We start from the raw sequence: 26,285 nt of genomic DNA on the forward strand, positions 1-26,285 counted from the left end.
ATTCCTCATTGGCAGTTGTACAACAGGACTTTGGTCACCTGTCAAAGTTTATAGAGGACCACAAATGAGCACCTGAGAAAATGAGTCGGAACTTCTTTATCTTTAAACCAGCCACAATAAACAACTCAAATGTCACTGTGAATGATAGTGACATGCTTCATTACTGTTTTACCTCCTTGAAAATTATTAACTCCCTATCCAAGGATACCTTGAATGATGTTTCACAGGACGTTTTATATAATCATTACATTTCTTATTATTTTAGTTTAATAGAAACCATCTAAATCATATATTTTTGAAAGCATTGTGTAGCACAACAAAGACAGTATGCATGATTGTAAGTGACATTAAGCTTTTTTTGTTTAAGTTTGTTTTTTTTTACAGCACTGTATGTAACTCAGTAACCTCCCAGAGCAGGCATATAAAAGCAAAGCCGTAGGGCACACTCTCTCGTGCCTATCAGTACTGACAGAGTGTCTGCTTGTCTTTTTTTCCTCCTTACTTTTTCTTTGATATCAAGGGTTTTGGTGAGATAATGGGCAACTTAAAAATTAGAGACTATGACAGCATCACTTCTTTCCTTGGATCTTGGGGAGCTTTTCAGCAAAGGATTTTTTTAGCACTGGCCATCAGCATCCTCCCGAATGGTTTCATTGGCATCTATATCGTATTTGTAGGTGACACTCCACCTCATGAGTGCTATATTCCTGAAAACTATAGCATCAGTGAGATGTGGAGAAATGTGACAATCCCATTGGAAACAGTTGATGGCGCTACAAAGCGCAGCTCTTGCTCAAGGCTTAACCTTGAAATTGTCAGGAACTACTCTCAAAATAAAATCATCCCAAATGTGGATGTGAATGTGAGTGAAATTCCTTTGGAGAGTTGTCTGGATGGGTGGACATACAGCAAAAAAATCTACCAGTCAACCATTGTCACAGAGGTGAGTGATAAGTCATCAATTATCTTCCTTTAATGTTATTAAGTTTCCCACATTGAAATGGTCTTTGGTAGCCTTTTAGTAGCTATTATAGTTTTAGGGAGCTAAATGTTAAAATAATCAACTAATGCATATATTATGGTGATTATTTCATAAGTTGCCTTAATGCATGCATTAAGGCAACTTATGAAATAATCACCATAATATATTTGTATTTTTAATCAAATTGAAAAAGGAGAGTGAACAGTGGTAATGAAAAAGCTCAGACAGACACTGATTTTACTGTAGTCCAAATAAAATAAACTAAGTAAACAGTAGTGACTAAAATAACAGCGCTTAAGTTACAATATCACTAAGCAGGGTCAAAGGGCAAACTTTCATTTGTTAGGTTCATACACAATTACCCCTGTTAATTATCATGAACTTCAACAGTTCCTAGTATCATCTCATTATATAATTTAAAAAGGAAAAAAAATATATAAAAAGTTGCTTAGTAAAACTAGTAAAATGAAATTGCATATCATAAAAAGAACACAATATTTTTATAAAACCGTATGGCAGTAATGAACAAACTTGGTTAGCTTGGTTAAGATAATCACTTACTTCCCTCTCATTCTAACTGCACTGACTGATTTCACAGTGGGACTTGGTATGTGAGAATGGATACAAAACTCCACTGACCACCTCTATCCATTATGTTGGTGTGCTACTGGGAGCATTTATCTCAGGCCAGATGTCTGACAGGTCTGTACTGTACACAACATTTACCTGAATTTGGTTTTTTTTTTAACTAAACTATCCAGTGTTGCTGATAGGGATACAGAAAAATCATGTAATTAACTCTGCACTGAACTGCCATTCCTATACAGGTATGGAAGGAAACTAGCACTATTTGCCATGATGGTTCTTCAAACTGTGGCGATCACAGCGCAGATATTCTCTCCAAGCTGGGAAATCTTCAGCTTAATTTTCTTCTTTGTGGGTGCTGGGGGATTCTCCAACTATATCATTGCATTTGTGCTAGGTATGTTGTCCATTAAGGATGAAGTATTTGATACTGCTTGATGTATTTGTAGGTAATTAATGTTATAATGGCCCGCCTGATCAGGTGGGTTAATTCCAGTCTTAGAAACACTCTGTTTCAAAGCATCTTTACCTCGGCACCTGCCAATACTAAAGGCCAGCATCAGTGATTTTATTGACAAAAATCTGGGTGACAATACACATTTCCCAAAAGGCTGATTGCTAATGCAAAATAGTTGCATATGATTTTGATTTCTAAGAATATTCAGCATTGAAAAGTTACAATTCTCTTGGTCTTGGTTGCTGGTCCCACACAAAATTTGCTTTGAATGAAACTGACTGGCAATAAAGAAGCCAGAAATTTGAGTGTTTATTTTGACAAACTCTCCTCATATTAATCACACTTACAGGTACAGAAATTCTAAGCCCAAAAGCCCGAGTGGTCTTCTGCTCCCTTGGGGTTTTTATGGCCTCAGCTGTGGGGTACATGGCAATGCCTGGAGTGGCCTACTTCCTTCGTGATTGGCGGCTGTTGCTGATTCCCATGGCAGCCTCCGGTCTGATCTACATCCCTCTGTGGTGGTGAGAATATTCATATATTGTATTTGAGCTTGCACAGTCACACAGTAACATTGCATGGTGGTGTCCCTCAGTAAGACTGTAACTGTGATGTGTAAACTCCCGGTTCTTGCTGACTTGCTTGGCTAGAAATGTTACCGCTGAAAAAAGTCAGAGGTGCAGACCAATATACAGTAATACTGGTAAAATCACTGCTTTTAACAAACCAATCCCTTTAAAGTGGCAATCAAAGAAGTATCAACTCTCCAGGTTCATCCCAGAGTCTCCTCGCTGGCTGCTTTCTCAGGGACGTGTGAAGGAGGCTGAGGCCATACTGAGAGAAGCTGCCAAGAAAAATAACATAGAGCCTCCACAGGCCATTTTTACACAAGATGAGGTAAGTTTTTTCAGTAAGTTTATGATTTAAGTTTTGGCACGTGACAACAAACTATATCTGCCTCAGGTCCTAAAATGTTGTAAGTTAAAATCATATCTTAAGTTTTTTTTTGCTTATAGCATTCTTCCTGTGTGATCTCCTGGTACAGTGTTGCATTTCAGCTTGGCCCGTTTTGTTGGGTGAATCATTATACCACATGGTGTCTAAACAGTCTGTATGGGTATAGGAATAACCCTACAAAGTCTACAATATAATGCAATGCATTTATGTGGCAGGGCTCATGTTTCCTTTACACAGATTGTGCATTGGATCGCCCAGGTTTGATTGTTGTAACCATTTCTTCTTGTTTTTCCCAGGTTGAAGATGCATTGGCAATGAAAGAAAAGAAATACAGCATTTTAGTCATCCTGACCAGCTGCAATATTATCTCTATTACATTACTCTGTTCACTTCTGTGGTATGTCTACAATTCTTTCCTACATCAAAAAGTCTGAAAAGATAATTATTACATCGGCTTTCGGTTTTGCATTTTGTGTTTCCCGATCTCATGTGTTTTCAATTTTTGTGCTCTGAATGTCTCTGCAGGATCGTGATCACCATCAGTTACTACGCTTTAATCCTCAACACATCAAACCTGCATGGAGATCCTTACTTAAACTGCTTCTTGTCTGCCGTGACTGAGGTGCCAGCTTACATAATTGCCTTGTTACTGCTCCAGCGCTGCTCCAGACACTTCTGCCAATCCTCTTCGCTCTTCCTTGGAGGCGTTATGATTCTCTGTGTTCACCTCATTCCAATAGGTAAGGCTCAGATCTACAGCTCCTGAAGCAGGTTGGTGAGTGAGTAATGGAACGTTACAATCAGTAGTCAACATAGGTGGACAAATGAGTCAACATCATGATGGATATATTAACAAAAGACAGTCAGATTTTGTCACCAAAAATGTGACAAGAGGGAGTCTGTGTGGCTGTACGTGAAGGCCCTGCACTCCCTGTTGTTCTTAAACCGCTGCTGAGACTGAAATTGGGTGGAGATGCGCTAGAATTCACCCAACTCCATGCACTAATAACATTATGAAGGTCAAATGTTTTGCTAAGAGGTACAACAAAGTAACAGCTAATGTCAGCATATGAACATGCAGCAAAACAGCATATGAACGACTCACAATGGCAAATGGCAAAGCCCTCGGTTTTGCGGGTGTTTGCTCATAAACCAAACTTTTGGACAGATTAAAATTTAGAGGAAAAGTTATCACATTTCATACTGTGACAGAGATAAATCAGCTTCCATTAGATGCTGAGATACTGAACTCAAAACCACAAATGTGAACCACCTGGTGGTGCTAGATGACAGCCAGGGAATCACCAAAGTCCTTTGGATTCATCCTGGAAACCGTGAATGTTTGTACAATATTTTAGGTCAACAAAATATGATATAATTTAGCCTTCACCAAAGTGGTGGACTGATCAGATTTTTAGTGTTTGCTGTAATTAAGTTATTATTATTTCTGGATTTACTTAGATTTACCAGGTGTGGCTGTGTTTCTCGAGATGGTGGGGAAGTTTGGCATCACATCTGCATTTTGCGTGGTGTACGCCGTCACATCAGAGCTCTTCCCCACTGTTATTAGAAATTCAGCAATGGGTTGTTGCTCCATGGCCGCTCGTATTGGAACCATCATCTCCCCCTTCATCCTTTACCTGGGTAAGTACATTTAGTTTCTATTTTCAGCATTTTAACCAATGCTAAGACAATTTCTCAGACACAAATAGAAGCAGTTTTTAATTATTTCTGGAGTTTAGAGCTGCAGTGATTAGTCAGTTAATTTCTTTTTTCTTTTTTTTTTTTATAGAAATAGATAGTCTTTATTGTCATTGCACAGGTTCACCTACACAATGAAATTGGGTTATTGATTTGGCAATCAAGAGAAAATTAATCAGCAACAATCAATTAATCATTTCAGTAATTTTTCAAGTATTTGACAATTAGCTATTTGTCTGAATATCTTCACATTTTAGAAGCCTGGTCACATTTCATAAACGGTTAATCAAGAAAATAATTTTCATCTTAAGCAATAATGACAATAATAGTCAGTGACTTGAATGAGAAACTCCTGGGTAAGTTCTCCTTAATTTCAGATTTGGTTTCCCACAAAATAACTAGGTTTCTTATTTCTGTCAACAATCACTGTACAGGAAGCAGGAAGTAGCTGTGTTTTTTATCAGAAGTGCACGTCCAGGTGTCAGATTCCTCTGCCTTTCTCATGGTATTTTTTCTTCTTTCTTTGCAGGACAATACATCAGGGCTCTGCCATACATACTAATGGGCAGTTTAGCCATTTGTGGTGCCATCTCATGTCTCCTGCTGCCAGAAACTTTTGGGAAGGCTCTGCCAGAGACCATATCACAAATGCAGCAGATTTGTTGGTGAGTTTACACACTGAACAGCTTTACCTTTAACTCAGCTTTCAGCCACTGGCACTTACATCAAACTTTAACAAGTTGCTTCAGTCACACATCCAAAGCTTTCTTACACTAGTATATGATATATTTACATTATATTTCAGATCATTATTAGGTGAGTGGTAGGAGACATGAATAAAATGCAAATGAATCAAATGAATATCACAGTGCAGATACTTTTATTGATTTGCACAGCTTGGTTTAACTTAACAACAGAGGACAGACACAAAAGTTGTATTGTTACTATTTCACTGGTCTAAATATCATCTCAATGTTTAAACAGGACAAGAGGGAAAAAAGCAAAGGAAGCTGAAAATGAAGAGAGCACAGCTGAATATCAGAGTAAAGAATCCAAGTTATAATTGTTATGATTTTTGTTTATTTGTATTGTGTTTATTTGATGATCACAGACTGTAACTAGACATCAAGTGAATTTTTTTAATTCTCTAAAGCTGTTTTGTTCGATGTATTCTTGTTGGAAATGTTATATGTTGTTACTGTATTTGTAACCTGCTTAACTTATTGTAAAGCATGTCAAGATGCACCTTTGAAGCGCTGTGATACAGAATATTTCAGACTCAATTAGTTTTTTAAGTCTTTTAAGGAACTTTTTTTCCAGAATTTTCCCAGACCTAATAAATCACTATGTATCAAATCAGATTTTTTTTTTTCTGTCAACATGATAAAAATCCATCTCAACAAGATTAAATGGGACAAAGACTTGAGAACACAAGCTGGTAAACAGGAGAACCACATACAACCATGACTCTGATAGATTCATATTAATTATATGAATCAGCAAGTTGCCCTCTACAGCCATGAGTAACATACATAGTGTGCAGGTAATTGCAATCAAATGGTTGTATTTGACGGGACCTAGATTTTGGACATGATGGATGATCAAAACAGAGATAATTGTCAAAACTAGACAACTATCCACAATCTACATCCAGGATGTTTCTATGAAAATGCAGAAGACACATTTTTCATGTCCAAACAAAGGAGTTGTATTGTAGGAGTTGTTGTATTTAGTACGAATGTGTTCCCAGTCTTAAAAGATTACGTTAATTGTTATATCCATCATCAAGCTGCATTTTTCTATATTGTGACATTAGCTTAATTATGGAAACCTGCACAAATTTGCTGTACCGATTTCTCATTGCTATGAATATGCCTAATATATGTAATATCATGTGCAGGATTTCCATTGTGAGTATGAAACTTCTGTATCTGTAGCCATCTGTTTCACAGCACATATCTGCAACTTTACATTGAAAAAAAAAAACAAACAAAAAAAAACTGGTGCATTATTTTACTGAGATTATCATTTTGCTTTGCTCAGCACTGAGACAGTGAACAACAAAATGCTGAAGTAACCAAATCAAACAGGTTCAAACACTTCTTCGTGATATAAATATCACATCTAAATCTTGCCAAATGAAACAAAGCCTGAGGGAGCCTCTCCTCCTGCAGCACCAGCTGGATGCTCTCAGACATGCATGTGCGAGCATGTTGCAGTAAACTGGCTAAAGGGTGCTTCCATTTTTATATCACACTAGGCCAAAATGTCCTTTGTTCTGTTCTTGATTGTATCTACATATATGCTTTGAATGCTGTAGGAATGTTGGGGGAAGCACTAACTACAGTAAGTACAGTAGACGTGTCGTCTGTTTCCTTGTAAAAATCCACTCATCTATTTCACTTTCAGTTTAATTGTGCCACGCACCGTTTAAAATGTAAATCTATGGAATCGTCGTGCTGTAGTTTTCTGTAGTTCAAATGAATCATAACTGTTGCACCTCGCACACTGAACTGGTCTGAGCCCTGCTGGCGGACGGGAACAGCTGAGAATGGGAGTTACTGCGGCGTTTTGCCTGAAGGCCTGACTGAAGTAAAAGTGAAAGTACACAAGCCACTGCGCCGACACGGAGTCCACCCGTCTGCTGCTTTGTTCAGTTTATCCAGCGCTTTCTGCGCTTGTGGATGGATTATCCTTCACACGACCACCACCGCATGGAATAAGTGATGGGATCACAACTGAAGGTGAGCTTTCTCTCTATGAAGCCGTACATTTACAGAGCTGCATGGAGACGCTTATGTTTGATAATATAAACGCCACCTATTTTTTATAACCCTGAAAAAACCTCGTGAAATGTGATTTTTGAAAGACAATGCAACACACTATTGATCCGTAATCATTTTCACACCGATGGGTACAAACCTACAGTTGCCTAATCTTTATATATTAGGAAACAGTATATCTTATATAGGCTAACGCATTCGGAGACAGGAAAAGGAAACTAACTGAACGGATCTGTCTCGGTATTGAAGCGTAAACAACCCAAATAACAACACGGACCTACTTCACTGTCATCGATTTCATTTCAGCCCGTGGGTGTGAGGCCAGTCTCTAACTGTTTACAGGTTTTTAGAGTGGCTGTCCCCAGGCCTGTGGTCTTAAGACAGCGGTAACGGTGCACCAATGGGTCAAATGTATCAAACCGCTGTATTAATAAATAAATATCCGCCAGAGGTCGCCAAACGCGTCTGCGGCTTGGATAACATGATCTTTGCAGTTGTGACTTGTCCCACATACTAACTGATAATTCACATTTATCCGAAACAGACTGTGCTGCTGTATATCTTTGACTATTTTTGTGTCCCTGTCAGAGGAGATATATCCACTGTATTCTTCTTAGGAAAGCAGCTAACTACATTTCAGGTCCCTGCACCTTACTTGACTATTACCATTTTACCCTACTTTCTGCTTTACTGTACTACTATATACTACTGACTATTATTTTGAGAGCCATAGTTACTAGTTAGACTATACACTAAAAACACAATAAAGCTGATGATAAAACTTGTAAAATGCAGCACATTGTAAAAGATTAGACTAGTGGTTTTATTTACGTCACAGCTACTTTTTCCACCACTTATTCAAAACATAAAACAATCTTGTAAAATATGAGCTGATCAGTAAACTGTGGTGGGTGGAGCATTCAAATCCTTTTATCAAGTAAAAGTAACAATACTGCAATATTAAAAATACCACATTACATTTAAAAGTTCCGTATTGAATAATTCACTTAATTAAAATGTAAGTGTCCAAAATAAAAGTACTCATAATGGATAGAAATGGTCCCAGTGAGTGTTGCACTATGGCATATTATGTTACTGGATCTCACTGATGCACTATATATTAGTAACATTTTGCAGTTGCAGTTGGTCCATGTCTGTTTTTTATAGTATTGTGTAGTTTAATCCAGGACAGTGTATCATATTTAATGAACCACCATTACTTTGTGTATGTAAAACTGTCATCTGTGACGTAACTAAAGCTGTCACATAAATGCAGTGCAGTAAAAAGTACTATATTTGCGTAGTGTGTAGGTGTGTAAAAGTGAAATGGAAATACAAACTAAAGTGCAAGTAACTCACATTTGTACTTAGTTACATATAACCACTGATAATAAAGCAGTTAAACCTATTTGGGCCATTTGGACTAGCTACAACATTACAATATTGTTTACTTCAATAATAATTAGCACTTCAATAATTTAACAATCTGGCGTTGACCAAGCTTCAAAACGAGTCCTTTACTGTTGACACTCAAGCACACTGATGCTATACTTTACTTCTTTTACTGAAGTTAAGGTTTTAAATACTTTTTCTATTGGTTATTCCTTATGAAGGCTAAACTGAAGCTGGTGTAAACATCAGAAATCAGATTTTTTTTTGATTGAACACCAGATGTCACCTTTGGTCAAGATTTAGATAAACACTATTTTGAATTTATTTTGAATCACCACTAGATGGCATCAAAGACCTCAATATAACCAACATGACCCCTGATGCCCTTATCTGGTGCTTATGCTCTGTTTATGCATGTGAAAAAGGAAGTATCAAGGTTTCATTGTTAATGACTCACTAATGGATATCTGCCTTGTTTCTGATATGCTTGCCTTGAAACTTGGCTTGGCTTCTGACATGATCACATTTATTGTTGGAATTTGCATGCATGTGAGCGTATCTAGAGAAGAGCTGACTCTGGCAATTGCTGTCATTAATTTTAATCACAGTCACCCTGCAGAGCTGTTGAATAAGAGGCCCACTGTACAAACCGGAAATTAATCTTCTAATCTGTGGCAGTGAGCTTTGAACTACTTTGAATCCGACCGGCAGGCTGGACTTTACATAACAGCATTACAGGAAGCACCACAGACCAGTGTCAGAATAGTGCAAAAGGTATCCCATACTGAGACAGACTTCCCCATACCATCACATGGCAGAAGTTTTGCACAAAAATACTCCAAAAGACAAACAAAGATGACAAAAAGATACTTGATGAGTTTCAACTCAACTTCAGCAGTGACCATGTGTGTGTGTATGTATGTGTGTGTGTGTGTGTGACAGTATGCAGTTTGACCTTTAGGTATGCCTTTGTCTGGTTTCCATGCAATCTGTTTTGCTGATACCGATGAGTGTCTCTGTTATCAGTTCTGATCAGTTACTGGAAAAGATCTAACAACTGCAAGGCAAAGAGATACCGGGCTACCACAGATTCAAACAGATGGCCTGGGTAAGCAGATGAGACGCACACACTGTTTTGAAAGCCACAATAGCTCATTGTTGAGTTTCAAGTTGTAAGAAGCAAGTTAGGAGTGATCCAGTAAGTCAATAGACTTTTTAAAAACACCATGCCCCTAGAGTAAATGATCTTGTTAAAGACAATGTCATGTATATTTTGCAGATTGTTATCCTGGTAACTGAGCACATAGGTCTCATTTTTGCTCCATTTCAGTGCACATGGGTTATCAGGAGTTAATTTGACTTGTTTACTGCACTCTGCCTGTGATTGACAACTTGCCTAACACTATGCAAGCTGTCGTGACACTGTGAACCCCACCCAAATGTCACTATGAGCTTTCTAAAGCAAACAATCATTTGCATGTGTGATCTAATGTAGATCTGAAAGACAAGAGGAGAAGTGTCACCTGCTAGCTCCTCTCCACTCCATTGTTTTCATTCACAAAATAAAAATTCATCTAGTGGAATTTAGCTGATTCAGTGCCCTGAAGAAAAAGAAATAGTCATAAGAATGACACACTGACACTTTCAGATGATTTACCACAGCTGCCACTGTAAAGGATACCGTCAAACTATGCTGGTGCAGCTCAGCCAGGACAAGACTGGGAGGGAATACTGAGACTATAAAACCCAGAATTGGATTTCCCAACTCCACACATGTTTCTCAGAAATGGTTTAGCATCCCATCCAAGTGGCACCACCTTCTGGCCAGATGGTAGAACTACTGGTTTTCTTTCAAGTCACGTGATTTATAAGAAATCGAGCCTCCAGCCTACAGTAGGTCACACTCTAGCCTGGCTCTTAACAGACAGACTGTAAGGCTCTTGAGTCAGCAGTTTTCTTTAATTGCCTCATGTGTTTGTTGAGTTTTATTTCTCTTATCTGAAGATTGTAGAGTAAAGAATAGGCTGTAAGTGGGACATGTACTCGTGCATGTACTCAGTTATAGAATTTAATCCTGCATGCTTTCCTGTTCATCACATGTGGTAGTTTTGGCTTCAGGATCTTGTGGAATCAACATGAGGCAATATTTTCATCATGATTCATAATGTTTTGAGGCTCTCTTTATTACATGGAAATTTTGAGTCAGTCAACCTGAGTTTCTAATGTAAATGATATTGGTGTCACAATAAATGTATTAGGTTTTCTGCACAGAGAGGCAGCCATGCTTTTGCTTGACCACCATTGAAATTTTCCATTTTGATGTGGAAGGGTGTTACATGCCAAAAGAAGGCTTTTTTTTTCAACTTGTAGTAGAAATCAAAGAGGTTTAGAGGGGTGTTGCATTGACAAGCCACATTACAGCTTGTGGTAGAACAGAGCAGCACCTAACCTCAGCAATTCTGTCTTTGTTAGCAAGGTGAAGAAAGATGAGGTGAAGTGAGGACTTCAGCAGGCCACTCGTTGAACCACATGCATTCACACTTTCCTAACATAAATGACTAAAACTCTATGGTATGTCTTTGAACAGGTCTCGCAGCCCGCATATTCAGCCTCACTGCTGTTTGTTTTCTGCTTGTGCTGTTGTTGCTATGACTTTCCGCTTTGCCTCACCTGTGGCCACACCCACAGCAGATGGCAAGGTAGCACAAAGACATTCCCACTGAAAGGTCAGTTCAGGCTAATGGAGAACTGACTTGACTCAGTCCTGATATTAGAATTAGATTCAGTGCAGTGAACATGGAGTTAGATGTTGCATATTGGCTTAAACATATTACACACCTTACACACCAACAGTAGGAAAGTTGAGGCGTTGACAGGGAGGTTTCGGTGAGATTATTGGTAAGTGTTTCCTGTGTCATGCATTCATCATGTGAATGTATGCCTACTCTGTTAAACAGCAGGCACGCCTCATTGTTTGGAATGGCTGTAACTCATTCCTTGAGGGATGTTTACAGTGCTGTCAGCTGTGCCAGAGACCTACTTACTCAGATAACCTTTACAGTGACACATATAATACTTAGTTACACTCAGGGAAATATAGTGGCTGTTGTTATGTGGAAAACCTGTTAAACGCTGTCAGCTGAGGGGTTATATAATATTCCATGAGTAATGAAGAGGAAATTTTCAATCCTTTGGGCAGATAAAAACAGCAAAGCCCAGGAATCCATGTTTAGGAGCCAAGACCCACCATTTTCCTGCCAAGTTCACAGACCTGCCATGTTTACCCAGAAACCATATCAGTTACCTAAATTTGCTTACGTCTTGCTGCACTTTATAGCAGGGCCATAGATATTAACACTGAACCTGCTGACATATGCAGGGTTATTTTAAGAGCGTGAGAGTGAGTAGGTGGACAAATGATTTAATGCAGGTTCTCTGAACATTATGGGTGGACGTGGCAGGCTGACAGCTGTCTTTGCTGATTGTCAAGCATCCCCAACATTCTCCAGTGATGTTTTTTATTGGGAATTATAAATCCTTATGATACAGATATGTAGAGGCCACATCCTCAGACACAATACAAATCTGAACACAAAAGCTGTAGTGATTCTGTGGGCATGTTTTAATATTTAAATTAGCCAGGAAAGTACTACAGTATGAGGGCATTAATAATATGCTGTCACTGTAACAAGGACATTCTTGTATTTGTTAATGAACAAAATATGTGTTAACTTTCAGTTAGTGTTTACGTTCTAGTGACAAAGCCCCTGATGTCTGTAACTGTGACTCTAGTCCATCGTGAGCAAAGGAAGAAATCGTGTAATGTTCGTTGGGAGAAAAAAAGTCAGACGAGGGAAGAGGTGGTGGTGAATTGATAGTTTGTTTAAGGTTTCCTAATGACTGGGTTGGTTTCTTTTTACTGTGACCGCAGGAGTTCCTTAGCATTACTTTCACACTGACGATGAAGGTCCACTAACCACAACAAAGTGGTCATTTTAACCCTAACTAAAATGTTTCTTTAACGTCAGCTAAGTCACCATTCCCTTTCCCTAACCCTAAAAAAAGTTGAACACCTAAACAACATCTAACCAGACCTTAACCACTGCATTGTGAAATCATAAAACTGATTTATTCCCAATATTATTCTGACACATATTTCTCTCTCACACGGAAAACAAACAGTGTGCTTTGCAGTCCAGCCAATGATGAGCAAAATGAACCAAGAGCCAAAGTATGGACTCGTTTAGGCTCATAATTTATGACAAACATTTCACCAGACCTCCCTTGTTTAAGTTAGAGGGGTGACTACACAAGATAAAGATTTCAGCAATGCGTGTATGTTTTCCAGAGACGAAGTGTACACTGATCAATAATCAAGAAATGCTTTCAGATAACCTGTTCATATAAAGCAGAAAAACACCAAAATGGCAGTCACAAGATTATCCAAACCCTGAAGTGTATTTATTGTAACAAAAGTTCAGGTGGAGGAGTTTATTGGTTGTTATTGCCACAGTGTTAATTTGCATGTGGTCTGAAATCCAACTGCAGCCTGGTAGACCTTGTCTTGCTAATTGGTGTGGTAGTATGGGCGGTATGCCATCCTGAGTATGGCATCCACCCCCTCAGTGTGTGTGCGTGTGTGTGTCTGTGTGTAAGTATGACAGACACAGACAGAGAGAGCAAGAGACAGAGTTCTGGTCTTTCCAGTAAATCAGCCAACTCTGGCAAACTGTCTTCTTCTTTCTTTTTGTTTTTTCTCTCTTATAAGTTCCCACAGACTTACCCATACCAACCCCCCCTCCCCCAACACACACACAGTTACATGCACAAGCCAAGCAAAACCGTATGCCCAGTGTACAGCCTTCTCCCACAAGCTGACAGAAACATGGTTTCGGGCTTTCTAAAAAGTCAGCTGACTTATTGTCTCTCCTTTCTCTCTCGCTCTGCCTCTGTTTGTTTGTCTGTCTCTCTCACCCACACCTACAGTACTCTCCCACTTCTACTCCCCCACACAGACGGATGTGCTCTCATATCTTTGGATTTTTGGCAAACAGGCAATTCCTGTTTACAAAAGTATCACCGTCAAACACAATTTGATTTGCGTTGACCATCAGAGCTTGCATGAAAGAGTTGTCTGCCCAGCCGATTGAGAGTTTTTTGCAGCAGCAGTGATATAATATTCAGTATTCAGATTCTTTACTTAGGTAAAAAAATAACGCGCTGTAAAAATACTCCATTTATATCTTGCACTGGAAATGCTAAGTACATATAAGTAAGTTGTATTTGCATCTATTTAAAGTACCAAGAGTAAAAGTACTCAACTCCAAATGATTGGCTCTAGTGAGTGTGATGATATTAAATAACATAATGCTGGATTATTATTACTGATGAATTAGTTGGTGCTAATGTTAAAGATTTTAAAGTCTAACAGTAAGTATAATCTGGAACAATGTGTCAGTGTATCAGTTTTTGCTCATATGCTTTTGATCCACTTACACTTGCTTACCCACTGTTGTCACTACGACAGCTGTAACTGCTGTTTCCCCATTCATTGAATATATGTGGTAAAGTCAAACGGTCAAACAGTGAGTAGTTTTCTTCCTTCACAAAATGGACACGCAGAGGTGAACAGCTGTTGTTCAACAATTTATAATTAAAATAAATGGAAATTCTTTGTGTTCAACATTATGTGACAATTTCCAAAAGCCTGTGACAGAGCACTGACCCGGATCTCATTGTCGAGGTGTGTGGCAACATGAAATGGCGTCTCAACAAGCAGCAGCATGAATACAGGCTGTGAGGGGGGTTTGTTATCTTATTTGGGATGGCAACCACTTGACTTCTCACTTAGCCATTACAGACTGGGTATCATCTGAATGCACAAAGCCTCTTAATTCCCTCTAGGTATTTTAAGATTTTAAGATCTCATCGTCATCATGACATCAGTTTCCTATTTTGTAACAGGAGGACAAAATAGAAGCAGGAAAACAGGAAAAAACTGTGACTATAATGAAAGGGATTTAAAAACAGTAAGTGTTTTATTTAGGATTTATCATTTTCATTGACATTATTTATGAAATCTTTAGGATGTAAAGAATATCTTAATAAACTTAAAATATGAGAAAGATGGATAGTAAACAGCACACCTGTACGTCCATCTGTGTGTTTAATGTGAAGCTCTATGTTTCAATGATTTGTCAATCACATAATGATTCAAGTATCAAAATATTTGGTTTTAGTTATTTGGATTGGTTTGGCTTTTTCTTTGATACCTTTTCTGATTTTCTTCTGTATGATCTAGTTTATCTCAGGTTCATCACTTTTGGTTACATTGTGTCTTACAAATGACTTACAAAAGACTAGTAAGCCATCACATTTTTTGAATGGACCTTGAAGTAACACAATAAAAAATGAATTTTAAAAAAAGATAAATTATCTTCAGGCCTGTGCACAAAAGAGGGTTAACAATCATTGTTATAATAATAACTTTATATGTATAGCACTTTTAAAAGGCTAATTACAAGAGAGATAGTAATAAATGTATACAATGAATAATAAAACCAGATGTATTAGATACTAAGTAAAAGGCATATTGATGATATTGCCCAGGAGATATAAAGCCAATCAAGTCAGTTAAAAGCTAGTCGAAATAGGTGTTTTTAGTGAGAAAATAGCAACAGAATAGCAATAGAAGTAGTGACACAGATAGTGAACAGTTCTTCATTCCACAGTTTAGGTGCCATGATAGCAGACAACAGTCACCCCTGGTTGCAAACGTGGACTGCGAGAAGAATTCATTTTACTTGTTGTCAGTGATGAATAGAATTTTGAACTGTATTCTTGAGCCAATGGGAAGCCAATGAAGGGATGCTAAAATGACTGTAATATGTCCTCTTTTTGTGGTTACATTGGACCAGTTCTACATGTGAACAGCAGACAGAAGTGGTTTGATTTTAGAGACACTTCTCAACTGATAAAAACAAAACTCCAAAAACCTTTGTACTTGGTTATGGAAGTTCACATTTGAATCAAAAATTGAATTAAACTTCTGGTAGATGGCTTTCTCTTGTCTCCAGAGTTGTCAAGAGTACATAAGCATGAGTAACCTTTAAATGAGGCAAAACATGACCCCTCTATCCAAAGGAATTTGAATATCTAAACCATTTCAGCATTTACCGCCATTAGTTAATTAATCTTTTATATATTACATTTTACACTGCAAAGGTGGATTCAGTCTGCAGGTTGACCCCAGTTTCTAACAGGCACCTGCGCACTCTGAAGCTGGCCGTTCAAGCAAATAAATAACACAGCAAGTCTAAATGACACAATCCTGCTTTTTCTATCCTCACAATCAATCCAACTGGTTAAATTAGGGCACTGCAATTTAATGTTAAACTTTAACCTCAAGGGAATAGCTTTGTCCAGTTTTGATGAATCCTGCAGAGATGATAAACAGAGTGGCAATCTCCAGTTTCACACCATCTCTCTTTTGTTTGAAACAGCTTTGGTATTTCCAGTAAATCAGCAGACTAATTATCACTAGTTTCTGTCTCTCTCTCTCTCTCTCTCTCTCTCTCTCCCCCTCTCTCTCTCTCCTTGACTCTCTCTATCACACACACACAGACACACTCAAATGCCCTCTTTCTCTCCCTCCCTCCCTATCTCTGTCAGGCACAGACACACAAACACGCAAACAAGCGCAAGCATAACCATTAACATCCCTAAATTCAATCTGTCTCAGTGAAAGTGCTTTTTCTTCTTCTCAGCTTCAAGCCCTCACATGCAACCAAATACCAGAGTGAGATTATTCATCTATGACTATGTATGGTTTATTATTCTACATCAGTTGGTATCAGTGCATGTAGTCATGGTAACGCCTTGAGATTTATTGATCCGATAAATAGCTTAGTGATTACAGGTCACTAAAAGTAATAAAATAATCACTCTGTTAAGATTACTACACGACATCAACATTTCCCAAAAGTATCTCTTAAATGTGCTTTGGTGCAGTGACATAAATCTGAATTTAAGTGCGGCTACAGTTACGTGAGATAAGACCTCTGACTGGATGACAACTGCGTTCTGCTTCCTGCCATTGTTTTCGCCAATCTCAGAATGAAACTGGGTTGACTTCTGCCAGACCCTGAACACACACAGTGCTGAGACACGGACGTACTCCCAGTAAGAGACTGTGGTTCCTCAGGGCTGCCCTTTATCTCAGTTATTATTAACCGCTCCTATAGGAATGTCTTCTGCAATACTTTTAATTCAGTCATACAGTTGATAAAACCATTTAGACCTGGTCAAGTCATTCCACATTGTGTCTTTGTACAAAACCATATGGAGCAAATGTTCTCCAGATGACATGGCTTCTCGGGAGAAACTGCCACAGCTTATGACAATTCCACTTGTGATTGATCATACGTTTGGGCTGTGGGCTCATGCGTGTACTGTAATGAGCCATTGTTGCCCTTTAGTATGAGTCATTATGAAACTAATGCCTAACCTGATGAACATTATTTTTATTTTGGTGGTTTTAAGATGTCAATTTCGATCATTAGTCGAATCATTAAATCGCAAAGAGAGCCACAACAGGCAAGTGTGAACTGGCAGTCTCTCTTTCTTCTCACAACGCTAACACTCACTCAGGCCAGCATTCAAATGTGACCATCCACTTATTCCTCTACACTTTTACTCCAACTAACACACACAAACTCTTTGTTTTCAAGGCTGATACAAAACCGAAGGAACATAAAGATGTAGCCAAGCCGGCAGTTAGAAGGTTGATCAAGGATTAGATGTTTTCTTGAAAGAATGTAGTCTGTTATTAGCTCAGTTATTAGTACTTTTGTGATTAAATTACCCTTTGTCACTCTTCATGCATCTGCGTTGTGTGTTATTACGATATGTACTCTATTTGTACTGCAGTAAATGACACAAAAGTACATATCCAAACCTGAAAATCTACCTGCTGTGGTTCATTGTCGGGAAATCCACCTCCCGTGTTTCATTGTCTGGTTTATGTTTGGCACAATCTTCCATCCTGAACTTTCATATCAAATATTAATTAAACTAGGAATGCTGCATGTCTGCTTGTGTCAGAGCAGACACGTCAGAGTAGTAATACACCCATGTTTGTTTAGATTTTCCATTTTTATTTTTTTAATGAGGGATGCATTTGTATCGGTGCCTGTTATTAAATGAGAGCAAAACAGGTTTCAGTGGCACGATTCAAAAATTCTCCATCACAAATAAAAGCCCTGCATTCAGAATCTTAAGTGAAATTATTTTCTGAAAAATGCAGTTATAATATGCAAAGTACAAGTAATTATTATGGCCATAATAATATATTATTGGATTAATTATTACTACTGATGCATTAGCACAGAAGCAGCTTTTAAATACTGTAGCTGGTTGAAAGGTAGCTAATTTAAACTACTTTATAAATATGGAGTAATTTATAACCATGCATCATATTTTATCAAATCTGCAAAATAAATGTAGACAGCAAAGTGGTGTAACAAGATGTACCCATTTACCTACACGCCTCTATTCTCTCAAATTGCTGTACTACTTCCCAGACCAATCCCTGTGATTAAAAGGGAATTATAATTACATTCCTTGAGCTATTTGCAACTTAAAATCACAACAGTTCCAGTATCGTGAAAATGAATCATTATTATGTGGGACCAGCACATCCAGGTTAAACTGACAGACTGTGGCTATGACATGAAAGACAAGGAGATGGTTGTTTTTCAGCACTGCTTGATATCATTTCCTGTCAGTGTCAAACTAAGGGCACACTGAAAATGACATTGCACATGCTTATTAAAACCTGAAAATACAGCACTTTGCCCGCTGTTGACATGTAATTGATATATTCATCTACAGCTCTAAACTAGACTTAACTCCTCTTGTCTTCTGTTCTGCTTTTTTAGTTTTGTTGGGACTGTTAATTTCTGATGACTACACTATCTCCCGCCTGGTGAGAAGAACTACACACTGGCTGCAAGCTGGTTGAAAAACCTCCCTCGCCGGCAGCTAATTACAGAGTAGTAACACATTTTCTGTTGGTATCTGGTTTCATTTGCTAACAAACCGCACCAAAAAAACTACAATAAAACAACACAATAAAAACTAATATTGGCTGTGTATGCAAGGCTAGCAGCAGTAACCCTCTTAGAATAATGTGTGGAAGTGTAATTGAAGCAGTTTATTGAAACTGAAGTTTCCTCCTCACAATTGGTTCATTTGTCTTTGAGATATCTTAAAATTGGTGGCAATAAAAAGGCACAATGGGACCCCTGAAAATGTGGGCCTCCATCTGCAGTGAAATTGCATTTTCTTGTTTTGATGAATTTCAGTTTTAATGTGTTTTAGCAATTAGCACCAAGAGTTCCTAATGTTTGGAGAGCCAAGGATATACAAAACACAGTTTGTAGTTACTCCCATATTCAGCTGTTTGTGTTGTGTTGTTGTTGTTTGTTTTTAAGTTCACTGAAAATTCCTTTGTGCTTGTGCCCAGGTAGAAGATGGCCTGTTTTAGGAAGGCATATAGCTTCTCTTGTCTGGGTTCCGTTTCCAGTAAACTGTCATCTGTTGTCATTATGCCAGGACAAACATGTTCAGATGACAGATGAATGCATATGCACGCAAACACATGCATGGTACTATAATGCGCCCGAACTGGAAGAGCAGAAAAGGTTGCAGCCAATATTTGACAGAAAGAGATAATGATGTACATACCAAACATGACTAAGAACTTTCAGATCATAGATCATTGGGCCAATCTCTGTGCAGATTTGTTATATAACTACTACATCGCCCTCTCATGAACTTGACTCTATTATACTTCATATATATATATATGTCCCCAAATGACAGTTGTAGCGACTATTCTGACCAGAAATTAGCCAATCTGCTTGGTGCGGGAGAAGATCCTGTTTTGACGTGCTTCATTGGATGTTCAAGCAAAATATACTGATGGGTGAAGTTCCCGTTTAATCAAGGTTCAGGTTCACAGTAGATAACTTTCATATTGCGGACAAGAGAATGTAGTATGATGACTGGCTTAGCATCTGTGTCCAGCTTGCAATCTCCGTGCAATCTCCCCGTCACCTATGCATCATTAGCAGGTCTGTTGCACCTGTGCCGCATATGAACTCCACCTCTCATTAGACCACACTACCACCTGTGATATGGTTTGCTGTAGACAAAACATACACAAAAATAATAAATGGTTCCTTCAGCAGTTATATTTCACCATGCCAGACGATGGCCCATGTCCAGATGCTGCAGGGTTATCATAGACTGCCAGCGTTCGCTCAGCTCATTTGCCAGCTGGAAAAATTAGTCAGTTGCATAGCCCATTGTTCTGCGTTTTTAGGAGGCTGAGCAAATCAGCAATTCCTAATCAAAATACTAAATAAAATACTATACTATTAACTAATGAAACTGAGAAGGAAAGTCAGAGATATCCTGACTTTCAGTCTTACACTGTATATGTTTTTACGTTTAGTTCATCTTTATCCAAGTTTATGACTCAGGGAATGTGGTTAAAAAAAAATGTAGTGTCAAAGTCAAAGACAAAAGTGATACCAAATTTTTTCAGACTTCATTTTTTTCCAAATCTCCTACAGAGCTACAGAGGACATAATACAACTGTTTTCAAAGCCGCAGTGTGTAGCACTGCCTGTGCAACTCTGCTTTGTATATTCACTATCCACCAAGTGCAGGACTGTCACACCAAAGTACATAGTTTGCATCCTGACTCCCGTCTGTGTGGTAGTCTAGTATTCTGTTAAGGTTAGGGAAATATTGTGGTTTTGGTTAAATGTATATGAACATGTTGTGTCTCAAGTCACACTGAACATTTTTCTGTATTAGCAGACATAACTTGAACCAAGGGCTGCCAGTTTTAAAACATATTAATAATAGTCACTACGAGCGGATATTGTAGTGCAAGAACAAATGTTTGGGCAAAAACACATTAAATACATTGTCAGTGAAGTTTTGACTGTAAACAACAGATTTTGGAACAATAAAAGAAAATAAAAAATATTCCTATAATTAACAATATTAAAACATTTGACCCGTCTCCAAAGATATGTTTATTATGAATTTTAAAAATAAACCATGTTAACCAGTCTGGGTAAGCAGACTGTGTGGACACATATACACACACACACATACTCTTGTGGGTTTCTGTTATCAAACTTCCGACTAATAAGCTTGTTTGAAATCATCTAAAACTCAGGATTACCTTTCATGTAAATTTTATCACGAAAACTATGTTAAAGAGCACATGATGTAATTTTGGATAAAGAATGTGGAATTTTGACACAAGATTCCTGATTGCAGTACAGGTGCTATGCAATCAAATGTGTAAATGTGTAACATGGTATTAACCCATGTTGGATTTTGAGTGATATCAGTGTCACGAGAGAGAAAAAACAAGGGAAATACCAAGTGTGCTTGATTTTACCATGCTGGCCGCTGTGGTGTGTATGTATCTGTGAAGCTGCAGGGGAAGTAACCTCACTTCTACAATTTTGTCATTTCACAACTATTTACAAAAAAGAAAAACAACTCCGGCTGATTCTCAGTTTGAACTGAGTCAGTGTGTAGGGTTGTTAAAATGAGCACGAGTCAAGTGAAATGTTTATACTTGCCAGTGGAAAGCACCAGAGATATCTCGCTCCGTTTCCCTGCTGAATCACCACCACACACACACACACACACACACAGACAGTACCCCTCCCTCTTTATTTCCTTCCACTGTCTTCTCTTGTGGTTTTAACATTCTAGGTAGGTGTGGTGCAGCCATCTCATCTATGCACAGGGTGGGAACGAACAGTTATGAATTTTGGGTTCTCACCTAAGTTCCTCACTTTTCTTTGAATTCTGGGATAGCTGTCATGATTGCAACCAGATTCGTTTCAACGCCAACAATCCTGCTAAAAACTGTTGTCGGTGTAGCCAAAGCTTAATTTATTTTATTTCTTTGTTCATAAGATTAGTGCCTGTGCCTCCATTATTGTCAAGAAACTATTAAAAACGCATCAACAAGCCACAGTATTGCACTCAGTGACATGTTTCTTCATTAGCATGAATACAGACACTGAAATTTAGTCAAACACATTTTAAAAAAGGCGGACAGGGTGCACAATACTTCATATTCTTTTGTATGCTTTTGGGCCTTAATACTCACTACTGCACTAAATTTCTGTTTAAATATTGAAAATAATCCCCAACAAATGTTTTCCTGTTTGAGTTACATTTGCTAAAAACTACAGTTCCCATCTGGTTTAGGAGATTATTTGGCCCTTTTTGTTTTAAATTAAACTAGATATGTGTGACCCATTTCGGGGTCACTTGTTCTTGGGATTTGATAATGAGAAAAATATCCTTTTACAAAGACATGGTAAACAACTTTCTTGCACTTACTATAGTATCTTAACTACTGCTTAATGGTCAGTGGATTGCACATCCACATAGCAGCAATAACCTGAATAATTTTGATGCTAGCAGCTTATATAAATATAAATATACACAGCCAAATAAAGTTCTTACATTCACAGAGCTCCATTTTCATATTTTTTACACCCTCAGATATTCAATTTAAACTATACTGCAGGTCCCAATAATACCAAAGATACTTAACATTTGAGGCTAAATTTTGCGGGAAATGTTTATAAAATGCAACCCTGTCCCCTAGCATTTACAGTAAGGTGTGCTACTTTATATGTTGCGGTGAGAAATATAATTATTGCCTGGTTTATGTTACCCAAGATATCCAGAATATTTTCATTTCATTAAATGATGTGAAGAAAATATGGAATACAGGGTTTGAATATTTCACTTGGTGTAAAATCCAATGAAGAGTATCAATAAAGAATACGTATGTGATACAATCAGACAGAGGAGAATAAGATAATTTTTCCAGACTTAAATCTACCTAAGGGATAATAAAAGCTGAAAACTGTAAATGAAGTAGATATTGCTTGCAACAGCACTTAGCTGCCACAGTAACCTGATGTTAATAGTTGCAGAGCCAGACACATATCCATAAGTCATCACCCCTGTCATTAGTTTTCTCCCCCTAGACCAAATTGGTTGGTGTAGGTCTTCTGTGTCAACGTTTTCTTAAGAAAGAAAACGTCAGTTAAGACATTTCCTAGGAGGCATTTTCCACTTCCTACTTCAGTGACCTTTGGTTGTATGACCGAGCGCACTGCTGCAGCAGATTTATACCTCTGGTCGAACACAAAGGAGGAAAAAAAAAAAAAAACAGACCACACATTTAAACAAAGTTAAAACAGTTGACCCAATCTCAAGCTAGTCACCCTACCTGTATATGTGTCATGTTTTTATTTTTGCTCTGCCATCAAGCATATTGTTTTGGTTAAAGCTCAGATCTTTTTTTGAAATCAGGTGTTTTTTTGCTGCAGCCCCATGTGCCATGATTCTGAAGAAATCCTTTTGTCATGGTTGAAATCCCAATTCAGTTACACCTGAACTTGAACTTAAGAACTTCAGACATTATGGTCTAGATTTAGTTGCCTATAGTGTGTGTGTTGCATGCATCAGTGCAGTAGTGTAAAATAGGAATGTGAAACTTTTGAGTTTCTTTATTATACTTAATTTATAGAAAAAACCTGAACATATAGATGTTTTTATACATTATTTTTATTATGTCATTTAATTCCCGGAGTTTCAGTTAACTGAAATTAAACAGTATAAAAGGTTACTGCCTTTCATACTGTGTGTATGTGTGTGTTTTTACCATAACCAGCACCTGTTCACTTCACCTGGACGGAGTTTACTATACAGAAGTCACACCTGTTATTTATTTACATCAAATATTAATAATGTTTCAGGTGAATTATTTAAACTGGTCTGTTGTGAGATATATTCTGCCTCAGACTGAACTACAGCATTAGAAATTATAAAAAGATTAGAATTTTATTTTATTTATTTATTTTTTTTATATCTGATGTAGTCAAAAAAAATGACAGTGTAGTTTCATACTGAAAAATATTTCTGGAACTTAGGGTGATTGTTTTTTATGAAACATATTATTTATAACGAAACACATGGTAAAAGTATTAATTTGAAAAGTCACATATAAATAATCAAACATTTGATGATAATTCAGGGAACATAGAGAAACGCAGAAGAAATATGTTTTTTTTTTTTTTAAAGCAAAGAAAAGAAAAGAAAAGATCACATTGTGAGTGACTTCTGATCAATTTCCAGTAAAATAGACAAATGACACTGGGTGAGAGATGCTGTTCACACTGGACAGGTCACCAGTCATACATCAATCATACAGCTGACATATAGAGACAACACCTATGGGTAATTTCTTTTTAAAGTCGGCAGTTAACCTAACCCGCATGTGTGTGGAATGTGAGAGGAAGCCAGAGCACCCAGAGGAAAACTACACAGGCACCGTAAGACATTGCTAATGCCTGCACCACATGCCGCCCATGCCTGCACTTGTTTTTCTTAATTCACTAATGACCTTTGCTGCATATTAGTACAAATCATTACAGTAAAACTGTTGCATCCCTTTCCACCTGCACTTTGATCAAATTGTGATCAATTTGTTGTCATATTGGCCCTAACCACTGATAACACACGCTGACTCGTAAGCAACGTGTATGAACTCCATATAATAAAATCTGCTTGTCAGTTAGTTGAAGAAATCCTAATATTGGAATTCAGGATAACATTTTATAGTGAAGCTCATTATTTACAATGTAATTTCATTGTATGAATCAGGCACCAGTAAAATATTTACCGGCTCCCTCGGATATTAAAATATAGGTACAGTGGCAGAAAATAAGAAAATGGGAGTAACACCTGGTCAATTAAGAGGAAATGAAAAAAATATACTTATTATTATAGGGTACCCATGGGGTATAGTATTGGGAAACAAAACTGAATTTTGGAAAAATATTTTTAACAACACTAATATTTTATTATTATTATTATTATTATTATTATTATTGTTGTTATTATTATTATTATTATTATTATTATTATTATTATTATCATATATTATATTTTACAATATGCTACCAAAGGATAATGAAAAAGGCTCACATGGAGGGGTTATTGAGGAAATATATAAGTTAAATGCTCATTGCAAAGGTAATTTAGCCTACCAGCTTATGTTCATTCTTTGAGTACAGTGTTCTGGTGTCATATATTAAGTGCCCTTCTTTCTCAATAGTGCAATGACTCCATCCTTGACCTCCAACTTTTTGTTTGAGCTTATAGAGTTTGTGTTGGCATTAGGTAGGTGCCATTATTTTCATTTTGTGGTTACTACTGGTATGGATGTTACTCGATGTTGCAACTGAATGCAACAATTACAAAATTTTCTCTCAAATTTGTGGAACTTCCACATCTTAACTCCTTGTTTTGGTTGATTTAGATCAACACGTCTAAAATTCCAGTGTTTTCTCTTCCTTTGGGTTTTTTTATTTCTTCCTTGCAACTTCCTCAAGCTCTTTTTTCTGTCTTGCTTTGTCTGATTCACGTATGGTACAATTCCTCAGATCTGACACATGGTTTAACATGGCTGGTACCTATGTATAGTTACAGGAAAGGATGGGAATGCTCCTGTTTGTTTAATTGTTTTTCACAGGTGTACCACAAAATTTAGCATATACAATATTATAAAGCATAAATGTGTTTCATTTTAAATTATTTGTTCTTCTTTCTGATAGGTTAATATCTGCATCAAGGATCAAAAGTAGTCCTGGTGCCACCAAACTCTACGTGTGCAACAGAAGAAGGAAGATGACAGTCTGTAAACTATGTCTGAAGATGAAGACGGACTGTGGGAACTGCGAAAATATACATTCAGCAATAAAATATGGGTACATTTACATGTACGTGTCTGTAGACAATACACAGTCTTTCACATCTGCTTTTTAATGGTTTTACCAGTTTGTCCAGTCCGAAGTTTAGCAACCGCAGGAAGGATGTTGTAGGCTGCTATTTTCCATATGTTTTAATAAAACTATACAATTCATATTGAATTAGCTTTTTTGTGTGTATTACTTGTGAAATGTTTTATAACTGGAAATCTGTACTCTCCACATGTTTGTGAGTGTTTAAGAAAAGAGTTATATAATCCCTTTTGACTAATTTACCACTGAGTGAGAAAAAAAGTGCAGCAAATGCAGTTTGGTGTGAGCGTTTGAGTATCTGTGCATCAGTCTATCAAACTGGTGGGACAGACTGTTAGACCACAACAGCCCTCACTCCTTTGTTCAAGCACAAAGGAGTGAAGAAAGATGATTCAGGCTATATTCACTGGTTTTCAATACAGCCATTAAAGCTATCCATGTTTCATAAATAGAAACAGTGGCATTTGGGAGCTTTATAATCCCCAGTAAGTATTTTAAATGGTCAA

General features: G+C 37.5%; 1 protein-coding gene and 1 long non-coding RNA gene across 2 annotated transcripts; both read left to right on the forward strand.

Moving 5' to 3' along the window:
- Positions 1 to 445: 445 nt before the first annotated feature.
- On the forward strand, positions 446 to 6,395 carry LOC139607570 (solute carrier family 22 member 4-like). The gene is made up of 10 exons (XM_071460552.1): positions 446 to 943; positions 1,581 to 1,684; positions 1,810 to 1,964; positions 2,374 to 2,545; positions 2,792 to 2,918; positions 3,275 to 3,375; positions 3,504 to 3,718; positions 4,440 to 4,622; positions 5,209 to 5,344; positions 5,664 to 6,395. Exons 1-10 carry the CDS (start codon positions 536 to 538, stop codon positions 5,740 to 5,742), a joined length of 1,680 nt encoding a protein of 559 aa, XP_071316653.1. The 5' UTR covers positions 446 to 535; the 3' UTR covers positions 5,743 to 6,395.
- Positions 6,396 to 7,285: 890 nt separating this feature from the next.
- LOC139607572 (uncharacterized) lies at positions 7,286 to 25,639 on the forward strand. The gene is made up of 2 exons (XR_011684871.1): positions 7,286 to 7,423; positions 25,594 to 25,639. It is a non-coding gene; the product is annotated as an uncharacterized lncRNA (long non-coding RNA).
- Positions 25,640 to 26,285: the final 646 nt, after the last annotated feature.

Source organism: Trachinotus anak, unplaced genomic scaffold (assembly GCF_046630095.1).
Source record: "Trachinotus anak isolate AG129_WGS33_773 ecotype Australia unplaced genomic scaffold, CSIRO_AGI_Tana_v1 ptg000024l, whole genome shotgun sequence".
Classification (NCBI taxonomy): domain Eukaryota; kingdom Metazoa; phylum Chordata; class Actinopteri; order Carangiformes; family Carangidae; genus Trachinotus; species Trachinotus anak.